General features: G+C 55.4%; 3 protein-coding genes across 11 annotated transcripts; 2 read left to right on the top strand and 1 right to left on the bottom strand.

The window, feature by feature from the left end:
* Positions 1-1,559: 1,559 nt before the first annotated feature.
* FRS3 (fibroblast growth factor receptor substrate 3) lies at positions 1,560-11,038 on the bottom strand. Its single transcript, XM_034648089.1, has 6 exons — positions 9,422-11,038; positions 7,721-7,809; positions 6,599-6,785; positions 4,065-4,226; positions 3,091-3,248; positions 1,560-2,813 (listed from the first exon to the last, which is right to left on the bottom strand). Exons 2-6 carry the CDS (start codon positions 7,784-7,786, stop codon positions 1,899-1,901), a joined length of 1,488 nt encoding a protein of 495 aa, XP_034503980.1. The 5' UTR covers positions 7,787-7,809; positions 9,422-11,038; the 3' UTR covers positions 1,560-1,898.
* A 109-nt stretch (positions 11,039-11,147) lies between these two features.
* On the top strand, positions 11,148-17,365 carry PRICKLE4 (prickle planar cell polarity protein 4). Of its 9 annotated transcripts, XM_034648113.1 has the most exons (7): positions 11,148-11,302; positions 13,662-13,883; positions 14,297-14,404; positions 15,093-15,230; positions 15,507-15,710; positions 16,278-16,482; positions 16,960-17,365. In XM_034648113.1, the coding sequence occupies exons 1-7, from the start codon at positions 11,297-11,299 to the stop codon at positions 17,325-17,327; spliced, it is 1,251 nt and encodes a 416-aa protein (XP_034504004.1). In that variant the 5' UTR covers positions 11,148-11,296; the 3' UTR covers positions 17,328-17,365. The 9 variants fall into 9 exon arrangements, with proteins under 9 accessions (XP_034504004.1, XP_034503997.1, XP_034503996.1 ...); XM_034648106.1 differs by having other exon boundaries at positions 12,533-13,883; positions 16,278-17,365; XM_034648105.1 differs by having other exon boundaries at positions 16,278-17,365.
* Positions 17,366-17,849: 484 nt separating this feature from the next.
* Positions 17,850-19,191, top strand: TOMM6 (translocase of outer mitochondrial membrane 6). The gene is made up of 3 exons (XM_002914491.4): positions 17,850-18,014; positions 18,536-18,640; positions 18,869-19,191. The coding sequence occupies exons 1-2, from the start codon at positions 17,887-17,889 to the stop codon at positions 18,630-18,632; spliced, it is 225 nt and encodes a 74-aa protein (XP_002914537.1). The 5' UTR covers positions 17,850-17,886; the 3' UTR covers positions 18,633-18,640; positions 18,869-19,191.
* Positions 19,192-21,681: the final 2,490 nt, after the last annotated feature.

Below are 21,681 nucleotides of genomic sequence, written 5' to 3' on the forward strand. Positions count from 1 at the left end.
AGACCCGTGAGTCACTGGCACGGCCATACCTGCGCCCCCCGCCCCATCGTGGCCCTCCTGTGTGGAGAGACTGGCACTTCTGACTAGTGTGGGGAGGACACAGAGAAAGCAGAATGGAGCTGCGTGGGTGGGCTCCAGAGAGGACATCATCCCCTACTGCAGGCAGACCCAGTGCGAGGAACCCAGTCCGGAGCCGTCCTCCCTCTGGTCCAGAGATCAGAAGGAGGTTGCGGGAAGGGTCTGGTGCCAGCTCTGGAAGAGTAGCAGCAGCTGTGCCCCGGGACCCTGCTAGGCCCCAGGTGAAGGGCCTCTCCCACATCCCGCTGGGACCAGTTCTCTCGTCACCCATTCACTGACAAGAGAGTGACATCCGAGGGTGGAGAAGCCTGGAAACTGGTCAGTTCGATTCCCACCCAGGGTAGAGGGCAGCCCCGAAATTGAAGCACGGGCAGTGTTGTGCTGGACAGCAGGCAGGAAGGGTATTGGGTAGGCCCCCACCCCGGCCGGTTTCCTTAGTAAGGAGGACAGGTCTGTTTGCTCCACAGGGCAGGGAGCTGGGGCACAAACAGTGACCAGAGACAAGAAGGCTTGTCCCTAAGTCTTGGGCAAACCTTGCTCCCACTCCTCCCCTGGGCCCTGAATGGCTTATTGCAGGTGCTGGATTTCCTTTAGATTCAGGGGGCTGAGATAGAAATGGAGTCTTGGAGGTAGGGAGGCCGACAAGAGGAGGGAGAGGCAGCCTCAAGACGAGGAAACGGAGCTCCTGCAACACTGCACCAGGCTGGGGACTCGTGCAGCCCTGGGCAGGCCCCCGGCTTCCAGGCAGGTGTTCACACGTGGTGACTCTGCTGGGGCTGGCTCCTGTGGTAGGGTAGAGGCACCCCAAAGAGTCCGTTGCTCGGGAGTTCTCTGGGAAAATAACTAGGCAAGCCCGATGAGTTGGTGATATATTACACTCTGTTTTTTCCTTTTGCTATTCCTGGGCTTTTAGCAAAGTCCTGCTTAAAGGTTCTAGCCTTGATCTAGCCATGCTGGGGGTGCCAAAGGAGGATCCAGGGTCCACCTCTGGGCCAAGGTGTTAAAGGAGATCAGGAACCCCTGGGACCTGCCTGGTGGCAGAAGGGACGTCAGTAGGGCGTCCTAGAGAAGGGAGAGTCGGTGTAGCCCCCCCTCCCCCAACCCCTGCCGTCCCCCGCCAACTCAGGAGGGCCAGGCTGTTCCCATCAGGGCAGTTTTCCTTCCAGATCCCCTTCTGCATCCAGGACTCCAGCTGTCCTGTCCCTTTCCTTTGACAGCACATCCATCCCTGGCAACTTTAAGTTCTGGGCCGGGGCTTCTTGAAGGAGAAAAAGAAACGGTCACAGACTTACCACAAGAGCAACACCACCCGAAAATTTCCCAGAATGAAGCCCCTCCCTCTAGAAGGCCTCCCCTACTCCCACCCAGAACCATGCCAGGAATGACTCCCTAAGAATTTGACATCATTCACCAAGCCAGAATTTAAAAATAATTATATTAATAATAAATATGTTAAATTACATTTAAAACAATAAATAGAAAAATAAACTGATAAATAAAATCAACAGGTACAAAATGTTTCAAAAGTTCAACCAAAGAGAACACACAGACAGACGACAAACAAGACAAATGGACATAATGGGAGGGTGTTAAATGCATCAGGGGAACCCTTCACAGTTTACGTCACAGCTCCCTCCTCGCCTGGTCACCCTTCTCTCCCCAACTCGGGAGACCAGGAGACTCAGTGGCTGGTATCTTTGGGGATGCCAGCCAGCATAGGGAAGCATCTGGTTCCACCTCGGTGCCCTTCTGCGAAGCAACCGTGAACCCGGGGTGTGGGTTCAGGGGACAGGAGCGTGAGGCAGAGCGCGAGGAAGTCCCTACAGAGGCAAGTCGGTGCTGTTGTGCCGGGTTTTCCTGGCAGTGCCATCGTCTCGGGGCAGCGCCCTCTGCAGGTTGGACATGGCCACGGTCTTTTTGAGGTCAATCACGGCGTAGGAGTCTGAGCTGCGGGCAGGGTGGGTGGTGGGCACGGGGGCTCGGGGGACCGAGGGGTTCTGGGGCCCCTTGGGGCGGTCTCCACCCCAGCCCTTCAGCTCCACCTGGATGTAGTTGAGCTGCCTGGGGGGTTCGGGGCCCGGCCGGCGGAAATCAAAGTTGAAGACCCTCGGGGAGCCTCGGCGGCGGGGCAGTGGCACAGGGAAGCTGCCACGGCTACGGAGGGCAGCCCGGGTGCTGGTGGGCTTCTGCAGTGGGGTCTCGTCCTCTTCGCCGTCAGGGAAGCCATTGGAGGAAGGAGTGAGCCCATCCCTCGAGTCTCCGTCATCCCCAGCCTCCTCCCCCAGCTGCTGGCCTTGACTCTCCCACACAGGCGGCAGGGAGGGCAGGTTCTCATAGTGCAGCAGGGCTGCCCGGCGGTGGGCAAGGCTATTCCAGCCCGGCTCCTCTGTGCTCAGTCTCCAGCTGGCCCCTGGCCGCAGCCCGGCGCTGACGTTCTCATAGGTACACTTGGGCTGGGCCGGGCACTCCGAAGCGCCCTCGTCGTTGTTGTTGTGGGGGGGCGCGTCACGCAGGCTGGGGCAGAGGCCCTGGCACCTCATCGTGTGCCGCCGAGCAGGAGTGGGGCCCAACACGAACTTCACCTGGCCCGGCTGCAGGAACACCTGGGGGTCCCGGGGGTCAGGGCCCCCAGGCTGGAGAGGGAAGGGCACCTGGCCCTCGGGCAGGGGCTGCAGGCAATGCCGGCTCCTGCGGTGGTCCTCCTCACCGGCTGGCGTGTTGACATAGGTGTGGGACTGGGGGAAGGAGTCCAAGTGAAGCAGGAGGGCACAAGGGCAGGGAGGAAGGAGAGAGCAGAAGGGACAGCATAAGAGAGGTACAGGGGAGAAGAGCTGGAGATTTCCCCTTTTCCTGGTCCACCCAACTTCCCAGGGAAGCTGCATCCCTTTTCTGGACAGTAAGGGACCCTGGTGATTCTCTTCCCTTCCCATGATGCTTAAGAGGCAACCATGTGCCCTAGCCGCCGCCCCCCGCCCAGAGCAACGGGGAGGGGCAGGACAACTGCTTCCTCACCTGCTCATCAGGGGCAATGAGGGCACGAGTGGACTCTTCCCCAAGCGAGGGGTGTCGCAGGCTGCTCGTCGAGGGGCGCCGGGGTGCTGAGAATCTCGGGCCCTCTCCTGGGCAGCCAAGGAAGCCATTGGAGAAGCTGGAGACAGTGTAGCCTAGAGCTGGGCACACAGGAGACAAGCCCACGTCAGGGGGCGCGGGGGAGTTCCTTACACCACCTGACAACCACCTGCGACTGCACGTGTGGCGTCCCGGGGTCCTCCAGGGGAGGCGAGACACTCCCAGGGCCCCCCAGGTGGTAAGCCCCGCTGAACCAGCAGCCCCCATTCTCTTTCACCTCTCTGTTCCTCAAACTCTGCCCCTTCCCTCCAAGTTCAGCATGAGCTCCACTTCCCCCGGTCCAGCCTTAGCTAAAACGCTTAAGGCCACCTTGTCATCACTGCGCTGTCCCTTCACCCCATTCTAGCTCTGCCAGTGAGCTCTAGGGAAGCTCCCGGACATCAGGGACTGCATTTCTCTATCTTTTGCACTCCCCCACAGGCCAGCCCACGGAGAGAACACCGAGCAGGAGCTCAGTGTGGACTCAGGGAATAAACAAGCGGAAGGTGTGGGAACCTCTCCAGAAAATAGTCACAGGCAAAGATGCCTGCACCAAGTCAGGCAAGGTAGACGGGTGTGACCCAGTACACAGAAGGAAGGAAGCAAAATAGCTCCAGACTGCTGTTTCCATGGAAACTCAATGTCTTCCTGTCTGCTCGCGGACCATCAGTCATTACAAGGCCCAGGACTCCCCAGCCTCAGACTGAGTCACCTGATTGGCCCAGATCAGGACTTATTCATCCCCAAGAGTCATCAGCTGGAAGGCTGGGTCGCCCGGCTGTCCCACCTGCCTGCCTGCCTTGTGCCTCCAAGCCTGGCCCTTCCTGGGCTCGGGCACATGTGGACAAGCATGGAGGCAGGGGAGGGGGTCTCCTCACCATTGGGAGGCTGGGGGGCCCGAGGGAGGCCGAGCTCAGCCGGGTGGCTGTTGCGGGTGATGATGACCGGCTCTTCCATCACGTTGATGCTGTTGCACTGCATCAGGTCCTGAAGCAGGTTGAAGATCTCCTCGGCCCGGGAGCACTTGAAGGCAAATATCCCTGGAGGAGCACGGGAAGAAGTGAGGCTCCTCCGAGCACGCGCCAACAGGCAGGGACGAGAGAGGCTGAACAGACGCACGACGCTCAGGGATGCCCTGAACTCGAGTCCCAGGCCTGCAGGGGCAGAGAGGCCCCCCCTCCTGAGCACACCCTCAGATCCAAGAGCTGGGGGAGGAGCCGGTCCAAGGCGCCCTGCCGTCCCCCTCCCTCACCACTAGAGATGTCACACCGCACCTGTATTCCTCCGAGGCGTGATCACGTTCACAGGTGAGGGGTGCACAGGTGAGGGGACAAGAAGTCAACATCAAAGCAGAAAAGCGTAGTAGCCCCTTATCCACGGTTTTGCTTTCCGAGGATTCAGTGACCCCCGTCGAGCGGGGTCCGGGAGCAGATGAGCCCCATGTCGGCGGGAGCCTACCGCTACCTCTCACTGTCTGCGTCACCCCCTCACTTCCTCTCAGCACGTGGGCACGCTATCTTCCCCCATCATCACAGGAAGGCTGAGCGCAGTACCGTAAGATAGTCTGAGAGAGTGAGCCCACGCTCATGTCACGTTGATTACGGTATGTTTTTACAATTGTTTTACCTTATTATTATTGTCATTAATCTCTCACTGTGCCTCATTCGTAAATTAAGCTGTATCATGGGCATGTACATGTAAGAAAACACATAGTACATACAGGTTCGGTACTGTCTGTGGCTTCAGGCACCCACTGGGGGTCTCCCCTGCAGATTCTGTGCGGGCACTACTGTGTTAGATGAATGACCATTCCACTTCACATCTGCCCCATCGCCCTCTGCTTACCACCCTCTGTTCCCCCAGAGAAAGGGGCTCTACCCAGGGCACAACCCTCAGCTCGATGCCCAACCACGTCCAAGCTCTTTGAAGGCAGGAGAGTCTGTCCTATTCATTGCTTGTTCACTGGGTACTCAGCCCAGTGCCTGGCCAGAGAGAGAACGTCTACTCTGGATAGGCCCCTGGCTCTCGGAACTTAAGCTCTGGTGCAGAAGGAAGAAAGGACGGGCGGACTCGCTGAGGGACACACACGGCCAGGCCATCGTGCAGCCCCCTTACAGGCCCTCGGACTCCAATGCAGCAGCTCACAGCCCCAGGGATGGCAGCACTGGACTGAGTACCTGTGATTCAAGGGACCCAAAGATGCCCCTGGGGCGTTGGGCCAGTCTGGGTTCTGTACACCCCATCCTGGCAACAGCAGGGCCTGGCACTGAGGGGAGGCTACTTGGGGTGCGTGCATGCATGTATCCACAACAAAGATGAATAAAACCAAGCTGGGATATGGGTCGAGGTTTTCAGGAATGGGGCAGCAGGGCTGGAGGGGAAGAGAAGGAAAAGGACTTTTCTGGCAAGATATGTTAGGGGCTAGGAAAGGCTGGGAAAGCCTGGAGTTTTAGGAGAACCCGGTGTGCAGGCCTAGGGCAACCCCTCTGGAATCCCAAGTGTGGCTGAAACCCCACGACGAAAAGCCCCTTCCTGTCCTCTTTCTGCTCAGCCAGTGTAAGCACCCCTGCCTCCGAGGCCCACAAGGGAAGATGCATGGAGGGGAAGGCTCCCAGGCAACAGCACGTCAGAGACTCACTGCTGTGACGCTGGCCTCATCAGAGAAGTCTGCTCACGCCACCCCCACAGTCACAGCCCGGACTGCATCGAATGCAAGCCCGGGCTGGGCTCCTTCTGCAGAGCTCAGGTCTGGGCCCTAGGAGATATGCCCAGACTACGCTCCTCCTTCAAAGAGCCACGGCAGGCTCTGGCCTTGACTTCACGGGACAATCACTACTCCCTGACCCCTGGCTGCAGGGAGAGAGGGGAGGAAGGGAGAATACATCACACTCTGGGTGACAGGAGACAAAGATTAACCTCTTGGCGGTTACTCTGTACATCGGACACCCAAGAGTCCAGCCTCCGAGCCTATCATTCCCAAGCCGCACGGCTCCAAGGTAACCAGAGCTCCCAGCCGGACCCTTCACTATTCACGGGCTCCAGGGTGTATGACCTGGGGGCTCAGAAGAAAGTTTGTTCCTACAGAGGGGACAAGGGGTACCCTCGAACTAGAGTAAAAGAGGGAGGAATCACCTGCTTTCCCAGATGGGCTCTGTCCTGGGAGCACTGGCTCATTCCCATGGGCCGTGCAACAAATGCCCCCACGAAAGGACCCAGGCTGGAGCCGTGATGCCTGAGGACAAACAGCCCCGGCTGGGAGTCCACTTAGTTCCGGATCAACATGCCGCTCTTGGCCATCACCCTTCCCTTCCCCGGGCAACACCTGCCATGTCAACAGGCTTCCCCACGGTCCCGAGTGCACACTTCCTGCCCCAGTACCCGCCCAGGTGCAGTGCGCAGCAGCAGGACTCACCCTGGCCCGTCTGACACCGGCGGCCACTCTCAAAGGAGAAGAGGTTGGAGTCGTAGCCATAGCGCCGCAGGCAGAGGTAGGGCCAGCGGACAGCCTCGCGCCGATGCAGGTGCAGCACCAGCTCGCTCTGTGTCAGCTCCATGACCCCGGAGCCCAGCTCCACCCCCTCGTCATCCACATTTGTCACCTGGTGGCCAGGGAACAGAGGCTCAGTGGGTGGGTCCAACAAGTACGTTCGGGAGTCCCTCAGGCCAACGCGGGGCAGCGGCTGGGTGGCCAAGGGGGCTCACCTGCCTCTACTGGGCTCCCCAGTATGCCACGTGATCACCAGGAGACCGAGCAGATGAAGCAGTGCCACTGACCACCGCCCTTCCCTAGGCCTCAGCTTTGTCACTTGGGCAGTGATGGAGGGGTGGTCAGTTGACCTCCAAGGTTGGGGAGTTTGATGACCAAGGTTAGAGGACCTCCGAGGTCCATGGCTTGTGCCCAAGGACTGGATTCTAATGGAGGCTGGGGTTTGGTTACAATCTCAAAATCTTAAGGCCCCCAGGGCGGGGCGGGGGGGGCGGCGAGACAACAGACCTCCTCCACCGCCTCCCCAGCTCTAGGGCCTTGCTGAGGGCTCCCTCTTCTGGTGAGCAGGGGAAGGTGTACCTCAGGAAGCTGGGTGTGAGGGGGGGACTCCCCTACAGGGAGGTGAGCGGTACCAGGGGCCAGAGGTGCCCAGGTCCACTGGGTCTGGCCTTAGCTTCCCAAAGCCAACAGCAAACGCTAAAATAGGGCTTATCGTGCATTATGCATACTTAATGCATATTAACTCACAAACACAGGCTTTTGTTGTTTTCTCCAGAAAAAATTATATGTAAAGCTACAGAGAGATACTGGCAGGAGTGAATATTCCAAAAGCACGGTTTTTGCATCCCAGTATTTCTGCATTCCTTGTAGGACATTCACTGTGTAGGAGAGCCACACAGTGGGCAGTGGTCTGGGTCCCCGAGGAGTCTTCACAAGCCACCACCTCAGCCTGTCACTTCACCTTCTCTAGGGAGGCAAACCAACTCCAGGTTGGCTCGAGCCCAAGAGGCCATGCTGGGAGCTCAGGAGAAAAGGGACTGTGGGTACCTTGAACTTGGTGGGGTGGTTGTCTGGGACGCTGTCTCTGTTCAGGCAGCTGCAGCAGCTCCCCATGGTGTCAGAGCAGCCAGTCCGCCCTAGAGGAAAATGAAAGGGATAAGGTCATCAAGGTCAGCTCCGAAAGCCCCGCTCTGGGGACTCTGGAAGAACCACCTCATTGTGATTACCTACTCTTGGACCTAGTAGGGCCCCGTCCTTCCTCTAAGAAATTCACACTCTCATATCCAGGGCCAGGATAAACAGTAATTCAAGTTAGGATGTGTTAGGTTAATGCTGACAGAGGGATGGAAGAGAGCTTCTCAAAGGTAACATCTGATCTGGACCTTGAGAAGTGAGGAGGATTCTGACTGATGTAATGAAAGGAAATGGAAGCCAGGGCAGCAGGAAAAGCATGGATAAAGCAGGGAGGGCCGCCTGGGTGGCTCAGTCGGTTAGGCATCCGACTCTTGATTTCAGCTCAGGTCATGATCTTGGGGTTGTGGGATCGAGCCCTGCGTCAGGCTCCATGCTCAGCATGAGTCTGCTAGTCCCTCTCCCTCTGCTCCTCCCCCACTCCAAATAAATAGATAAATAAATAGGCAGGGGACCAGAAGAGCGATTTGCCTCGGAGGGACCTGGATACCAGTCCAGGGCCTTCATCCAGATTCAGCACAGAAACAGAAATTGTACCTTGGGAGTCCCCCACACTTTGGCCTGGACCTTCCTCTTTTTTTTCCCCCTTCTTTTCTACCTCACCCTTCCCACATCACCCAAATTTTCTTTTCTCCCCTCACCACCATCCCAACATCTTCAACTTTATCTTTTTGATGGTCTCTTCCATGAGGCATCACATCATGGTCAAAAGATACAGTAAGAAGACTGAACTTGTAACAGAGCACAGTTTTTATAGCCTTGATCAGGTATTTCTTCCTTAAAAAGATAAATGCTCAGATTGCTCCCATTTGCCTACACGGGAGACCAGAGGCCTTACTATCTGGCTTTTCCCTCCAGGATTATGGCACTTGGATTATATGTCACAACAGTGAGGCCTCTGTCTAGAATGGGGAGGAGACCACCAAGCTGGAGTGACCTAAGGGAGCAAAGAAACACACAGCCAACAATCCCAACCAGAAGGGGCTGCAACTTGACATAAGAAATGAATCTGTAGGGGCGCCTGGGTGGCTCAGTCGTTAACCATCTGCCTTCGGATCAGGGTGTGATCCCAGGAGTTCTGGGATCGAGCCCCACATCAGGCTCCTCCACTGGGAGCCTGCTTCTTCCTCTCCCACTCCCCCTGCTTGTGTTCCCTCTCTTGCTGGCTGTCTCTCTCTCTGTCAAATAAATAAATAAAATCTTAAAAAAGAGAAAGAAATGAATCTGTAAGGGGCACCTGGGTGGCTTGGTTAAGCCTCTGACTCCTGATTCCAGTTCAAGTTGTCATCTCAGGGTCATGAGATAGAGCCCTGCATCAGGCTCTGTGCTGGGCATGGAGCCTGCTTAAGATTTTTTTCTCTCTCCCTCTGCCCTTCCTGCTTGTGCGCTCTCTCTAAAATAAATAAATATATCTTTTAAAAAAATGAATCTGTAAGATCAGATATCCTTCCAAAACTCCCACTGAAGGTGTAAAGCCTTGAACAATCCTGACCTGTATCCCCCATTCCACCCAACTTGGAGAACTCCAGAAAAGTGGCTCCTATACACAGCTCTCACCTCACCCAGGCCATTGGGGAGCTGACCATGGGAGGGGCATGGGGAAGGACCCCCCTTTATTCCCCCTGTTCTTGGTGGGGCATCATGGCAAGTAGTCTGCAGAGAAGTCACCTGGATCCCTCTGGGACACACCTGGGGCTCACCTAGCACAGGAGACAGAGACCACAGGTTAGTGGAAACCTTAAACCTCACCCCCAGCTGTTAATGAAACTCACTTGCTGTCAGTCCATCCCACCTGGATATCTGTTCCAGGTCCTAATAGGACAGAAACAGAACAAAGAAAGTGAGATCAAGGGCAGAGGGGCCACAAATTGTAAGTCCCACAGGCCCTGAGACGGAGCGACTCCCCGAGTAGCAATGAGGCAGCCTTTTCAGCTGCCTTTAGAACCCATCAGAAACCCGTTACAACCAACACCAAAACCACAACCTTACCTTTACAGAGAACTTTACAGAGAGCTTTCTAAAAAGGACCCTGTGATGTATTGGAAAGAACGCTGGCTTAAGATTCAGAAAAAATATTCAGGAAAAATATTCTAGTCTGTTTTGCAGCCACTAAGTGTCTGGGAGACTCTGGCAAGGCAATCCCCCACCTCAAGGCCTTAGTCTTCAAGAGAAACATCTGTAAACGGTGAGGCTTCTCACTTTAAATAAACTCTAGAGGTAAGTATGTAGGAAAAAGATCACGAAAATGGACATTTGCCTCCTCCAGGACAAACTAAGCTTTCTCAATCTCATATCTGGAAGCTTGATAGATTTTCTGTCCCCCAAGCTCTTAAAGGCCTAAAATTTTAACATAAATGCTAATAATAAATCAAAATTTCGGAAATGAGGCCCAGGAGGACAAGTTGACAAGCCAGGACCTTGGAGATCCTTGAAATCCCACCCTCCTGCTTTCCAAAAGCAATATCCTTTCCCAGGGCCCCCTGTGCTCTGCTTCCTTGTACAACTTCCCAGATAAAAGGACCCCCACGCTCCTAGCCTGGCTTATTCTCTAGACAGAAGCAGGCTGAGGGATGTGTGCACAGCCTAAAGACAGGCAGCTGGGAAAATACTGAGGCTTGAGCCACCAACAGGGAGTCAGGGTGAAACCAAGAATTATAGGGTGCAAGATGGGGGAGGGTGTTGCACCTTTTTCTGTCCCCTTCATTTGTCTTTAAGATATCAGAACATATCATGACACTTCAGTGAGGGGGGGTTACATTGGATGGGACAGGAAGAAGGGGCTCTGGTCTGGGATAGGTGTAGATTGGAGATGGGAGTGTCAGGGTAGGTTACGGGGACTCAAAATATATGGGGGCTTGGGAAAACGTGGGCAAGTTTTTTGCATTTGAGCATGGTGCAGGGAGAATGGGGCGTATGCAGGAGCAGAGGAACCGCAGAGCTCTGGAAGCATTTGGGGGCATCCCGGAGAATGGTGGCTCTGCGGGCGTTAACAGGAGAATTCGCCGGAGTGAGGGGGTTCCAAGGGCTCCAGGACAAGCGAAGGTGTGTCCGGAGGTGGGGGTGGGGTGGTTCTGGGGAGTGAGCGACAGATTTAGGTTGCGGGGTTGTCAGGGGAATTTCTACAGACACCGGGAAGCAATGGGGGAGGTCGGGGCCGCGCGCCGTCCCTGGATCCCCGCCCCCGNAGAGGGCGCTCCGGGCCAGCCGCAGAGCTAGCCCCGCGGGGGCGGGGCGGAGAGGAGCTGAGCCGGGGCGGGGCGCGGGGCGCGGGGCGGGGCTGAGGAGGGAACCGGAGCTGCGACCAGAGGTTTCCACTCCCGCGAAAAGGGACCGAGGTGGGGGAGAGGCAAAAAAGATGGGAGAAGGGCCTGAAGGGAGAAGGGCAAGACGAGGGATCCCTAAAAAGGGCTGGGGACCGGCCGAGGCAACTGGATGAGGGTGAGGACACCGAGAGAGGGGCGGCGCTAGGAGACCCGAGAGAGCGTCTGCGGGGAGGGGGACCTGCTGGCTCCGAAAGGCGTTCTGTTCCGCGAGCGATCAAAGACCCAGCGCGACGGCAGCTCCCTGGTGTCTGCCCTGTGCCCCCTGGGGCGTCGTGCCGGCGCTACACCCCTGGGATGGAGAGGGGGGCAGTGGAGCCTGCACACTTTCCACCCTGAGATCCCCAAAATTCTTTCCTTCAGGCTGCAACTCCAGGCCCCTCCCGAGCCGCCCGCTCTACCAGTCCGGGAGGGGCGGGCAGGGGCCACGGGGGGCGTGGGAGAGGAAGGGCCGCGCTCCCGGGGCGGGCAGAGGCAGGCGCTGAGGCCTCGGGGTGGGGACTGGGTGAGCGGCCCGACGGCGGGGTCTGTCCAGAACGGCCCGGACGCCGGCGCGCAGCGAGGGTGAGACCCCAGCGGAATCCCATTCCCTCCCCAAAACTCCCAGCAGCCAGACTGGGAACCCCAGCTGAGTCTCGGGGAAGTCCAAGAAAAAACTTTGGGGATCTGTCGAGAGGGCACTTGGCGGGACCGGGCACTTCTATTCTCCCTCTCACTGTCCGCGGAAAACCCTCCCATCCTTTTACCTCCCCAGTCCCTAGGACCGCGCAGGCTCTGTCCTCGAGGGCAGGGGTGGATTGGGAAGGTCGAACTCTTGAGGCCGGTTGCACCTGCGCGTTGGAGGGGGGGGGTTGCGGGGAGAGAAGGGGTTCAGACCTGAGGGGAGGGGAATTCTTGAAGGAATCCAGCATGTTAGTAAGACGTCATCCAGTGCTGAGTGGAGGTGGGAGGATGGAAGGGTGAGGGATGAGAGCTGATTTCTGAGCGTTGTTTCTGTGGGGGGCAATTTCATACAAACTATAACTTGGAAGACGGGGTGCAAATCCACTCTGAGGTCCCAGATGGCCCCCATTCTGTGCCCTACCCTCCCCCAAGCACCTCTTGCTGCCTGGAGCAGGGGCAGTGCTGTTAGGGGAAGTGGCTACTCCTGGCCCTGAATGTGAACAGCCCATTCTGGCTGCTTTCCGAAGGAAACTGACCAGAGGGACTGAACAGGAAGGAAGCAGATGGGTGTGGAAGCAGGGATGGGTGGCACAGACCATCTGAAGGGGGGGACAGGTAGGAGGGGTGCTCAGGGCTGGGAAGCAATATAACTGTTATAGCCCAAACCTTGTTCCCAACTCCACAGCTGGGTCTCCTAGAGGCCTGGGATTTGGTGAGGCCCTCCTGTGCTCAGGTGCTGTCAGAATCCATCCTGGATCTCAAAGGCCACCTCTTCCTAGGACATCCTTCAGCTTTCTAGTGTGACTTTAGGCAAGTTAACCTTAGTTTGTTTCACCCATCAAATGGGATAACAGAAACTACCTGATAGGATTGTTTTGAGGATGCATTATATTATGTGAAATGCTAGTATAGTCCCTTGCATGGAGTAAACATTATAGAAAAGTTTGCTCTGGTTCTTTTTCTTCCTAAGGAGCTGTATATACCTGCCCAGGGCTCTGGCCTCATTCTGCCGGGTCTCATCTCTGTCTTACCCACCGGACTATGAGCTCCTTGAGGGCAGGGCCCTTTCCTTTATTACTTCAGTAGTCACCCCCACCCCCAAGATACTGTGGTCCTGCTAAGGCCAGTCCCAAGGAGAGCTGAAGAGATGTGTTTAGATTTATCCAGTGAAATTGGAAATTGCTGCTATAGGTAGAAGCCAGAAGCACAAGGTTTTCCTCTGTCCTCGAGCTTAGAGACTAGATCGGGAACTGAGATGGGCACAGGGCATAAAGAGAAACATTAGTACTAAACCTCGGGGTACAGACTGTACTTAGTTCTGGAGCTCAGGGTATGGGCTGGAGGGGCTGAGAAGGGCTCCTGCTGATGTGGTCCTTTTACCAGGCCTGAGCCTGCAGCTAAGAAAGTGGGGCCTGTGCTGGGAGTGGTCAGTGCACAGTGAGCAGTGGTGGGAGTTAAGGCTGGGGAGGCGGGGAAGGGGCCAGTCTGCCCAAAGGCTCACTAGAAAAGGGGAATGCCCTCTCCTTCCATTGTGGCCTCCTCTTTCCTCCTTCCCAATCTTGGGAGACCCCCAGAATCTGAGCTTTAGAAACTCTGGAGCTGAAAGGCCTGGCCTCAGCCACTTAGTGGCTGTGTGACCTCAGGCACTTCTGCTCCCTGAGCCACAGTGTAGCTGTCTATAAAATGGGGACAGGAATACCACCCATGTCATCTGGTGGTTGGGACGATGGAAGATCATTCCTGCAGAGCACTTAGCACTGCCTCGCACATTGTAGGCAGCTGGTAAATGGAAGGTGTTCTTGTTTTCTGGGCAGACTTTGTCACCAATGTCAGTGCTGAACTCTGACGGGCCCCCCCAAGGGGAGAGCCTCAGCCCTCAGGAGCCAGGTCCGCCAGCCAGCTCGGACAGTGACCCAGGCCACTTGCCAGAGGGGCTCCCTGAGGAGACTTCGCAGGTGGTGGAAGCCCTTTCCTTCCCTCTGAGACCCGACATGCCCTCATCCTACAGACCTCCTCCCACTTCCACCACCCGGAAGGTAGTTAGCCTTTGTGCCCAGCCTCCCATGGCCCTTTTCTCTTTGCAGGAATCCCTGTCTCTACAGCCACCTCAGGATGGGACACGGGGTTCAACTTTAAACTTATTCACATGAATACACATTACCTTTCCTGGGAGGGCGGTCTGTGTTGTCAAAGCCGACTTTAGGCTTTGACCCAGTGGAGTAAAGGGAGTGATTTAAAGCATAAGACAGGATGCCATTTGGGGGTATAGGGCCTCCCCAACCTGCCTCAATTGGACCACAGATGCAGGAGTGGATCAGCTGTCCTTGTCTTGATCTTGAAGGAGGGGGTGCTTGGAAGTCATTCCAGATTGGAGAAGAGGTGTCAGTGAGGAGGGAGGAAAGAAGAGGAAGGCAAACTTAACCACCCTTCTCCTGCTGCATCTCCTCAGGGTCCTAAAGTTCTGAGCTTGGGGCTCCCTGGCCCGGACACCAGCGGGGACCCCGACTGGCCTGGGCTTCGGACCCTCCTGCAGCAGCTGCCTCCGCAGGACAGTGATGTGGGTCTCCCTCTCTCCAGCGTCCCGATCTCTTACCTCCCTCTCTCTATTTACTGTGGGTGCAAAAGCCAGAGCACACGGGTGTAGGGCCTGGCTGGCTCTGCCACTAATTGGGGAAGTCATCCCCCCTCCCCAGCCTGAGCTTTCCAGTCTCCACAATGGGTGCAATGGCATCTGCTCTGCCCACCGTGCTTAGTTGAAGAGCAAATGAGAAAATGGACATGAACCACTTTTGAAACCGATAATGGAATGTACAAATGTAGAGAGTATGGTTAAATATTTATTGGGGCCCTATGTGTGTCCAGACTATAAGGCTTACACTTCAGTTGAAGGGGGGGCAAGACAGGAGAACATGGAATTAATTGGACAAACATTGGAAAGTGATAGTGAGCTCCAGCTCACTGCAGGTAATGATCTACATTTGTGGTGACAGGGCTCAGTGCTGTGGGCTGTCAGGACCTGGGTGGTGGTGGCCATTCCTGGGGGGAGGTGAGACTGGGGTAGACTTCCTCCATCCCTTTTCCCTCTCTCCCTCTCCTTCTCAACGCCTTTCTGTGCTGTTAGCTTCTGCACTTCCGGGAGCTTCCACGACCTCCCTTTGACCCAGCAGCTAAGCTTTCTCCCTCCCATCAAACTCCAGTCTTGTCGGTGAGGCTCTCCCCGCCTCAGTGGAGTGGAGTTTCTGCAGGAGCGCTACTGCCTGGCCCTTGGGGACGATGAGCTGGCTGAGCTGCGGCTCTTCTGTGCCCAACGGAGGCGGGAGGCCCTGGGACAGGGGGTGGCCCGCCTGGTACCTCCCAAGCTGGCAGAACACACCTGCGAGAAGGTATGTAGTGTGCCCCCCCCATTCCCCGTTGCCTTCTCATTTCGGCAGAAGGGGCGAGCTCCAGGGACTCCGGTGAGGAAAAGGGGGTTGGGGATTGACAGTTTGGCACACTTGAAAAAGAGAAGCCAAGTTTAGGGGTTCTTGGTGGAGCCTGCAGTGGAGGCGGGCTTGCCAGGGGTATGGGGAGAACCGTGAGGTTGGGATTGGGATGGAAGAGCCAGGAGGGAAGCGTGGTGCGGCCTCTGACCAACCAGCCCACCCCCCCTCCCCCCGCAGTGCAGGGAGCGGCTGAGGCCCGGGGAGTACGGAGTGTTCGCTGCCCGTGCAGGAGAGAGGCGCCGCTGGCACCCAGCTTGCTTTGCCTGCCAGGTCTGCGGCCAGACCCTGATGAATCTCATCTGCTTCTACCACGACGGGCTTCTCTACTGCGGCCGTCATCACGCAGAGCTGCTGCGGCCGCGCTGCCCGGCTTGTGACCAGGTACGGGCAAAGCGGGGTGCTGGGAGGGGGCTGCCCAGGGTCCAACGTGGCAGGATGTAAGGGGACGCCTCTGCCAGTACCGCGAAGTGAAGAACTCAGAACCAGCCGGGGACCTTTGTGTTCCCTGTTGCTCTGACCTGAGTTCTGGGCATGGGAACCCGTTGCCATTTGCCCTCCCCCACTGCAAGTAGAGTCCCCCAGATTTTCTTGGACTGAGAGACTTTCTCCGGAGGAAGGACTGTTGGGCAGACGTTCATCTCGGTTTGCCGGGTGCCCAGTGCTGTGCTCAGCTGATCAGGCGAGGACCTGCCATAATGTCAGCCTCAGAGGCCGAGCGGAACCCTGGGCTGGGAATCCAGGCGACCGGGGCCGCACTTCTTCAGGCTGTGCCACCTGCTAGCGGGATCCTGGCTAGGCCAATCAGCCCTCCCTGCGTCCGAGAGTGGTTGAGATCAAATGGGATGTCTGTAGACGTGCTTTAGCGTTAACTGGGTATAAGGCGTGGTTATTGGGTGAATGGATGAGTGAATGAATGAATGAATGAGCTGTTCTCCCTCCCTCTCCCAGCTGATCTTCTCCCGGCGCTGCACTGAAGCGGAGGGACGGCGCTGGCACGAGAACCACTTCTGCTGCCAGGACTGCGCCGGGCCCCTGGGCGGGGGACGTTATGCCTTGCCGGGGGGCGGCCCCTGCTGCCCCAGCTGCTTTGAGAGTCGCTATTCGGATGCCGGCTCGAGCCAGGCCCCGACCCTGGAAGGGAGGGCGTCGCTTGGTAAGGGAGAACGTGCAGCTCAAAGGGGAAGGGGCAGCGGCTTGGGCTGGGCTGAGGAGGGGATTCTCCCGGGCTGGGACCCTCGCCCCGGTCCCACGCCGTCCCATCCCTCCAGCAGCGCCCCCGTCCCCCCACCGCACCCCCCAGACCCGAGCCTCGGGGCCCGCAGCTCTCACCGCGCGTCCCTGGCCGGAGCGCTCCAAGGGCCTCCGGAACCCATCCCGCGCCACCGTTGGGGCTGCGGCGCAGGACTCGCTCCCGGACTGGGGACGCGGCCGCCCTCTGGTGGGCGGTGGCGGGGAGGGGCGGGAGAGCCCGGGAGGGGAGTCACGGCGGCAGCGGCGGCGCGCACGGCTAGGGGGCGGGGCGGGAGGCCGGACCCCAACTGGAACTGGCTTCTGGGGCCCGCCCGCTCGGATCAGGGAGAGGGAAGACTCCGGGCTCGGAGATGGGCGTTTCTGACCCGGTCTGGAACAGGGGAGACGAGACTCGACAGAGTTGAAGGAGACTGCGCCCTGCTGGACCCCGCTACCACCTCCCGGGCAGCCCTTCTCGCCTCTGCTTCCCGCTCCAGTCCGGAAACCCAGAGAGGGCTGCTTCGATCCAGTCCGGAGCAGGAGGGTCGAGCTGGGGACGAGGCGGAGGGACCCAAAGGGCGGGAGCGGGGCCGCCTGGAGACGCCCCTCGGTGCCAAGGAGGACGCCCCTTGCCCCACCTGCTCCTCTTCTGACTCGGAACCCGAAGGCTTTTTCTTGGGCCAGCGCCTTCCCGGTCCTTGGAAGACCCCCGGAAGCCTCCAGGCTGGGGACAGCGACACCTCCAGGAAGCACTGCACCATTTGCTAGCGGCGCAGCCCGGAGAAAGAGGAGGGGATGTGATCTGTTAGGTGGGAGAGCGAGGCTCTCCTCCTCCTATAAAATCCTATACTGAACGCAATCAGGGGCACGCCTGGGAGAGGCGGCCAGATCACGAACTTGGAGTGCCCCCTCTTAAGCCTGCGCAATCTATGACTTCTGACGGGGACTTTCTTGGGGAGCCCCACCCCCCAAAGCTACGCATCCCCTGCTGAACTAACCCCCATGGCCACCCCCACAGGGTGGGACAGCCCCATTCTCAGCAGCTTCCTGAGCCAATGACGTGATCACTCAGAGACCACGTGTGGCGGGGCCCAGGATGGCGAGCCGAAGGCCTGGAGGGAGCCGGAGGTAGGCCGCGCTCCCCGCCTAGCGGAGCTCGTGGACGCGCAGCCCGGGAGTTCCTCCCCCCCAGGAGCCAGACCCACCTGGAGCCGCGGCGCTCCCTGCCGGCCCGTTGCCGGCGGAAGTGCGAGACCGGAAGTTGCGTGATCCGGCGACGCCCACACCGTGCGTCAGGAGAGGCTTTGCGGATCTCGAGAGTGCAGCTATGGCTTCCGGCGGGGTCGGCGTGAGCGCTGCTGGCGCGCCAAATGAAGCACCCGAAATTCCGGACAACGTGGGCGATTGGCTCCGGGGCGTCTACCGCTTCGCCACCGACAGGAACGATTTCCGGAGGTAACCGAAGCCCCGGGAACTTGTCCGTTTCTGGCGCTCCGAGCCCCTCTGCGTCCCTCCCCGACTTGGCTTCTTCGCCCAGGCTGGCGCCTGTACATTGCCAGCATCTTGGCCCCTTAGTGGCTCTGGCTGTGCTGTGGAGAGGTCCTTGACTGGGAGAGTTCCCGTCCGGCAGAAGCGATCTTTTGAGTTACTGGGCAACGTCTAGAGAATCTCACCCTGACCAGGGGTACCCGGGAAAAAGAGGCGCCAACACAGACCGGCTTTTCGGCCCTGGGCGAGTATGTAATTGACCTTTGCATTTGATCCAGCTCGTATTAGACACAGAAACGAACTTTAAGTAACCGTGTAGGTCTTGGGCAACCTACCGTTGTGAAGCCCTACCTTCCTGCGATTCTAGAACTGTGTTTTTGCCTCGGATGGTTTTTCCAGAGTGGTGATGGTAAATCTTTTACTATCTTTCGTTAACTAAAGACAAGTGACTCAGTGACCACAGGGTTAATGAAATGTCTTTTTTCCAGGAACTTGATCCTCAATTTGGGACTTTTTGCTGCAGGCGTTTGGCTGGCCAGGAATTTGAGTGACATTGACCTAATGGCACCTCAGCCGGGGGTGTAGCCAAATCGGTAAGCACTTAACCACTGCTCTGCGTGTCTAGGAGCTCTAGAGGCTGAGAGAAGCAATAATTTATATCATCTATTCACAAAATACAGGAAGGAGACTTGACAGAAGTCCCTTGGCTATTCCTAGTTAAACGTGTTTACAGATGTTGCAAGAAATTTTGAGTCTTACTGATTTCCTTTCAGTGCATGTATATTTCTAATGGCACCTGTTGTCCTGTCCTCTGATTGCAGACACATGGAACCCCCTGTGCTGTACTTGAACCTTCCAAAAACAGAGCCACCAATCTGTGCCCGTCACAAAACTTGCCCTGATGGAAGTTGAAGTTTCATTCAGATGGGCACCTTCCCTTCCTGATTTCCTTTTCTCTGTTGAGCCCGCTCAGAAATCCGTTCTCTGATCAGCAGTCAGGTTTCAGCCAAAGGGTTGTCCTCTGTTCTGTAAAGTTCTGTACATAGGTCCTAAGTTTCTGCAGGGGGTGATCTTTGCTCTTGTCCTGAGGAATAACCTAATGGTATTTTAACAAATATTTGGAATAAAGACTGCATACAAAGAATCATTTTATTCTTTTAATAAGAAACTTCAGCTTACAAAAACAAGGTGTAAAAAGTCAAGTCAAGATTTACAAAAATCATAAAAACATGATTTATATTTCACACTCAAGAGACAGGAACAAGCCCTAAACATGGATTATAACAGAGGTGGTTTGTTTGATATTAAAAGAAAAAACAAAAAGGAAACTGTAGCCACTGTACATTGATGTCAACATAAGGTGAAACTATTTTTGAGGAATTTCCACTTTGGAGCAGAACTAGGGGAAGCCGCCATTTGGTGTTGCATAGCATTTTAGTACACCAGGTGGGTTTTCCAGGCACCGGGGTTGGGGAGGGGGGCATTGTTGCTGTCATCGAGTTGGATTTGTTGGTCGAAAGAGGGCAGTGATGTGCAGTGGAGGCAAGGTGTAAGTAAGCCTGGGCAGTGGGCACTAAAGTGACACTGCTTGAGGAAGCTGCTTTCTTCACAAGGAAATATAGGTTTTCTGACCCTAAATTCACAATAGTGTCACTGTCCAAGAGTTGGGAATTCTTTGGAAATGGAATATATAAGGAACTGGCATGGAAGAGATTCATGTAGGCTCAGATAGATATGGAGATAGTTTCCCCTAGGTAAGTTTTTTCCCTAGTTGATTTATTCTAGGCATTTTTAATTTTTTTTTTTAAAGTTCATTTTATCTCTCTGCACCCAACGTGGGGCTTGAACTCATGACCTCGAGATCAGGAGTTGCATGCCCTTTTGACTGAGCCAGTCAGGCACCCCATCTACTAGTAATTTTTTTAAAATCCTGCTTTTCCATGCCAAGTCTGGAACTGGTATGGAATTAAAGGACATGAATTGGAAAGGGGGGGTTCAGTATGAATGCACCACAGTGGCATAACTGTTAGAGTTGACAGATGTCTAGCAGTCTGTTCACAAAAGGTAAATAGGACAAAACAGTCCCTTTTGACCCTACCGACACAGATCTTAAGAAATCTGTTTGAACATCAGATTGTGTATATATATTTTACAAAGCACCAGTCTCTTGCAGTAAGCAGGTAGGTCCCATCTGTTAGGGAGGAGTTTGAGTGTGTGTGAAGTCACGCCTGTGGATGGCTTACCGTGAAGCCAAGACCCTCCGAGAATCTATCTACACTGGGACTACAGATGATATGACAGGTGTTAACACCCAACTTACTGGGTGTTACAATGAGGAAGGGTCACATACATGAGAGCAAGGCTTAGGTTTGAAACCATCACCTCCCAAATGGTGACCAGGAAGGAAAATTTTAAGCCATGGCACAGATTCTAGGCCCCTTCAGATCTGCATCAGACCGCTGTTAAGAAATACCAGCACCTCCTGTTCTTCATAGGCATGAAACAGATCCTTGAAGTCTGCGACCTCATCTACTCATAACTGTGAGCAGCTCTATTTTGTAAAGTTTTTAAAAGTTGAAAATAAAAATCCAGGAAAAATTAAGACATGGCAACTTCCAAAGCATAATTCATATTTCACTCAAAATTTTGTTTTAGCTTCAAGTAATCGTGTTTACTGTTAGTTGGTTTATAAAGCCATAATACTGGCAAGGTAAAGTTTCATTTAAACTGGCTTAATTCCTCAAAGTGTTAAGAATTTAGCAAGTAAAGCTATCAAATCTGCAATTTCCTCAAATTTCGATGAACAGTCATTAATTTTGTAAATTAAAATGCTGGCTTTCGCCATTCCAACACAACATTCTTCCCAAGCAAAGTCAATTCCACATCTGTCACATGATTTTCAGCCCCGGCTGGTTAACATAATACCACGGAAATCTCTTATACCACCTGCTTAGATTTTAAATGAAACATGCCAGCAGGAATAAGTATGAACAGAGTCTACAAAAATGACCATTTGCCTCAGTGCTAGAGTAGCTCTGCTGTATTCAGAGCAACGTGTGGGTTGAAGGAAGAAACACCGGTTAAATTCGAAGCCCTGGACCAAGAGAATGGTTAAACGGGAAAGATAGAAACTAAACTCACGGTGCTGTTTAGAAGGCGCTTTCAGCTTTAGTGCTGATTTCAAAAAGAATCTGAAGGGGCGCCTGGGTGGCACAGCGGTTAAGCGTCTGCCTTCGGCTCAGGGCGTGATCCCGGCGTTATGGGATCGAGCCCCACATCAGGCTCCTCCGCTAGGAGCCTGCTTCTTCCTCTCCCACTCCCCCTGCTTGTGTTCCCTCTCTCGCTGGCTGTGTCTATCTCTGTCAAATAAATAAATAAAATAATATTAAAAAAACAAAACAAAAAGAATCTGAACCACCAGGGAGATGCATACTTACCCAGTAAAAAAATTAGGTTGCCAGGGGAGATTTTGCTCCAAAAGTACAACCTCCTCACCTAATTAGGCCAGTAATTAGGCTGAAGGAGCCAGTTCTTAAATGTGCTTCAAGTGGTGAGCTTATTTTAAAACACCCTTTGGTGAAGTCTCATGAGCTCAATGGAAACCTTAAGGTCAGAGTAAAAGGAACAGGCTATA

The sequence above is a fragment of the Ailuropoda melanoleuca genome, chromosome 19 (genome assembly GCF_002007445.2).
Source record: "Ailuropoda melanoleuca isolate Jingjing chromosome 19, ASM200744v2, whole genome shotgun sequence".
NCBI lineage: Eukaryota > Metazoa > Chordata > Mammalia > Carnivora > Ursidae > Ailuropoda > Ailuropoda melanoleuca.

What these genes read in the sequence shown, in the direction of transcription:
- FRS3 (XM_034648089.1), bottom strand. Translation starts at nt 7,786, where the DNA reads ATGGGGAGCTGCTGCAGCTGCCTGAACAGAGACAGCGTCCCAGACAAC. An exon ending in ACCACCCCACCAAGTTCAAG is followed by an intron (nt 6,786 to 7,720) that starts GTACCCACAGTC and finishes CCTGGCCACCAG; the next exon opens with GTGACAAATGTGGATGACGA. An exon ending in TCATTGCCCCTGATGAGCAG is followed by an intron (nt 2,814 to 3,090) that starts GTGAGGAAGCAG and finishes TCCTTCCCCCAG; the next exon opens with TCCCACACCTATGTCAACAC.
- PRICKLE4 (XM_034648105.1), top strand. An exon ending in TGCCTCCGCAGGACAGTGAT is followed by an intron (nt 14,405 to 15,092) that starts GTGGGTCTCCCT and finishes GAGTTTCTGCAG; the next exon opens with GAGCGCTACTGCCTGGCCCT. An exon ending in CAGAACACACCTGCGAGAAG is followed by an intron (nt 15,231 to 15,506) that starts GTATGTAGTGTG and finishes CTCCCCCCGCAG; the next exon opens with TGCAGGGAGCGGCTGAGGCC.
- TOMM6 (XM_002914491.4), top strand. Translation starts at nt 17,887, where the DNA reads ATGGCTTCCGGCGGGGTCGGCGTGAGCGCTGCTGGCGCGCCAAATGAA. An exon ending in GACAGGAACGATTTCCGGAG is followed by an intron (nt 18,015 to 18,535) that starts GTAACCGAAGCC and finishes TCTTTTTTCCAG; the next exon opens with GAACTTGATCCTCAATTTGG.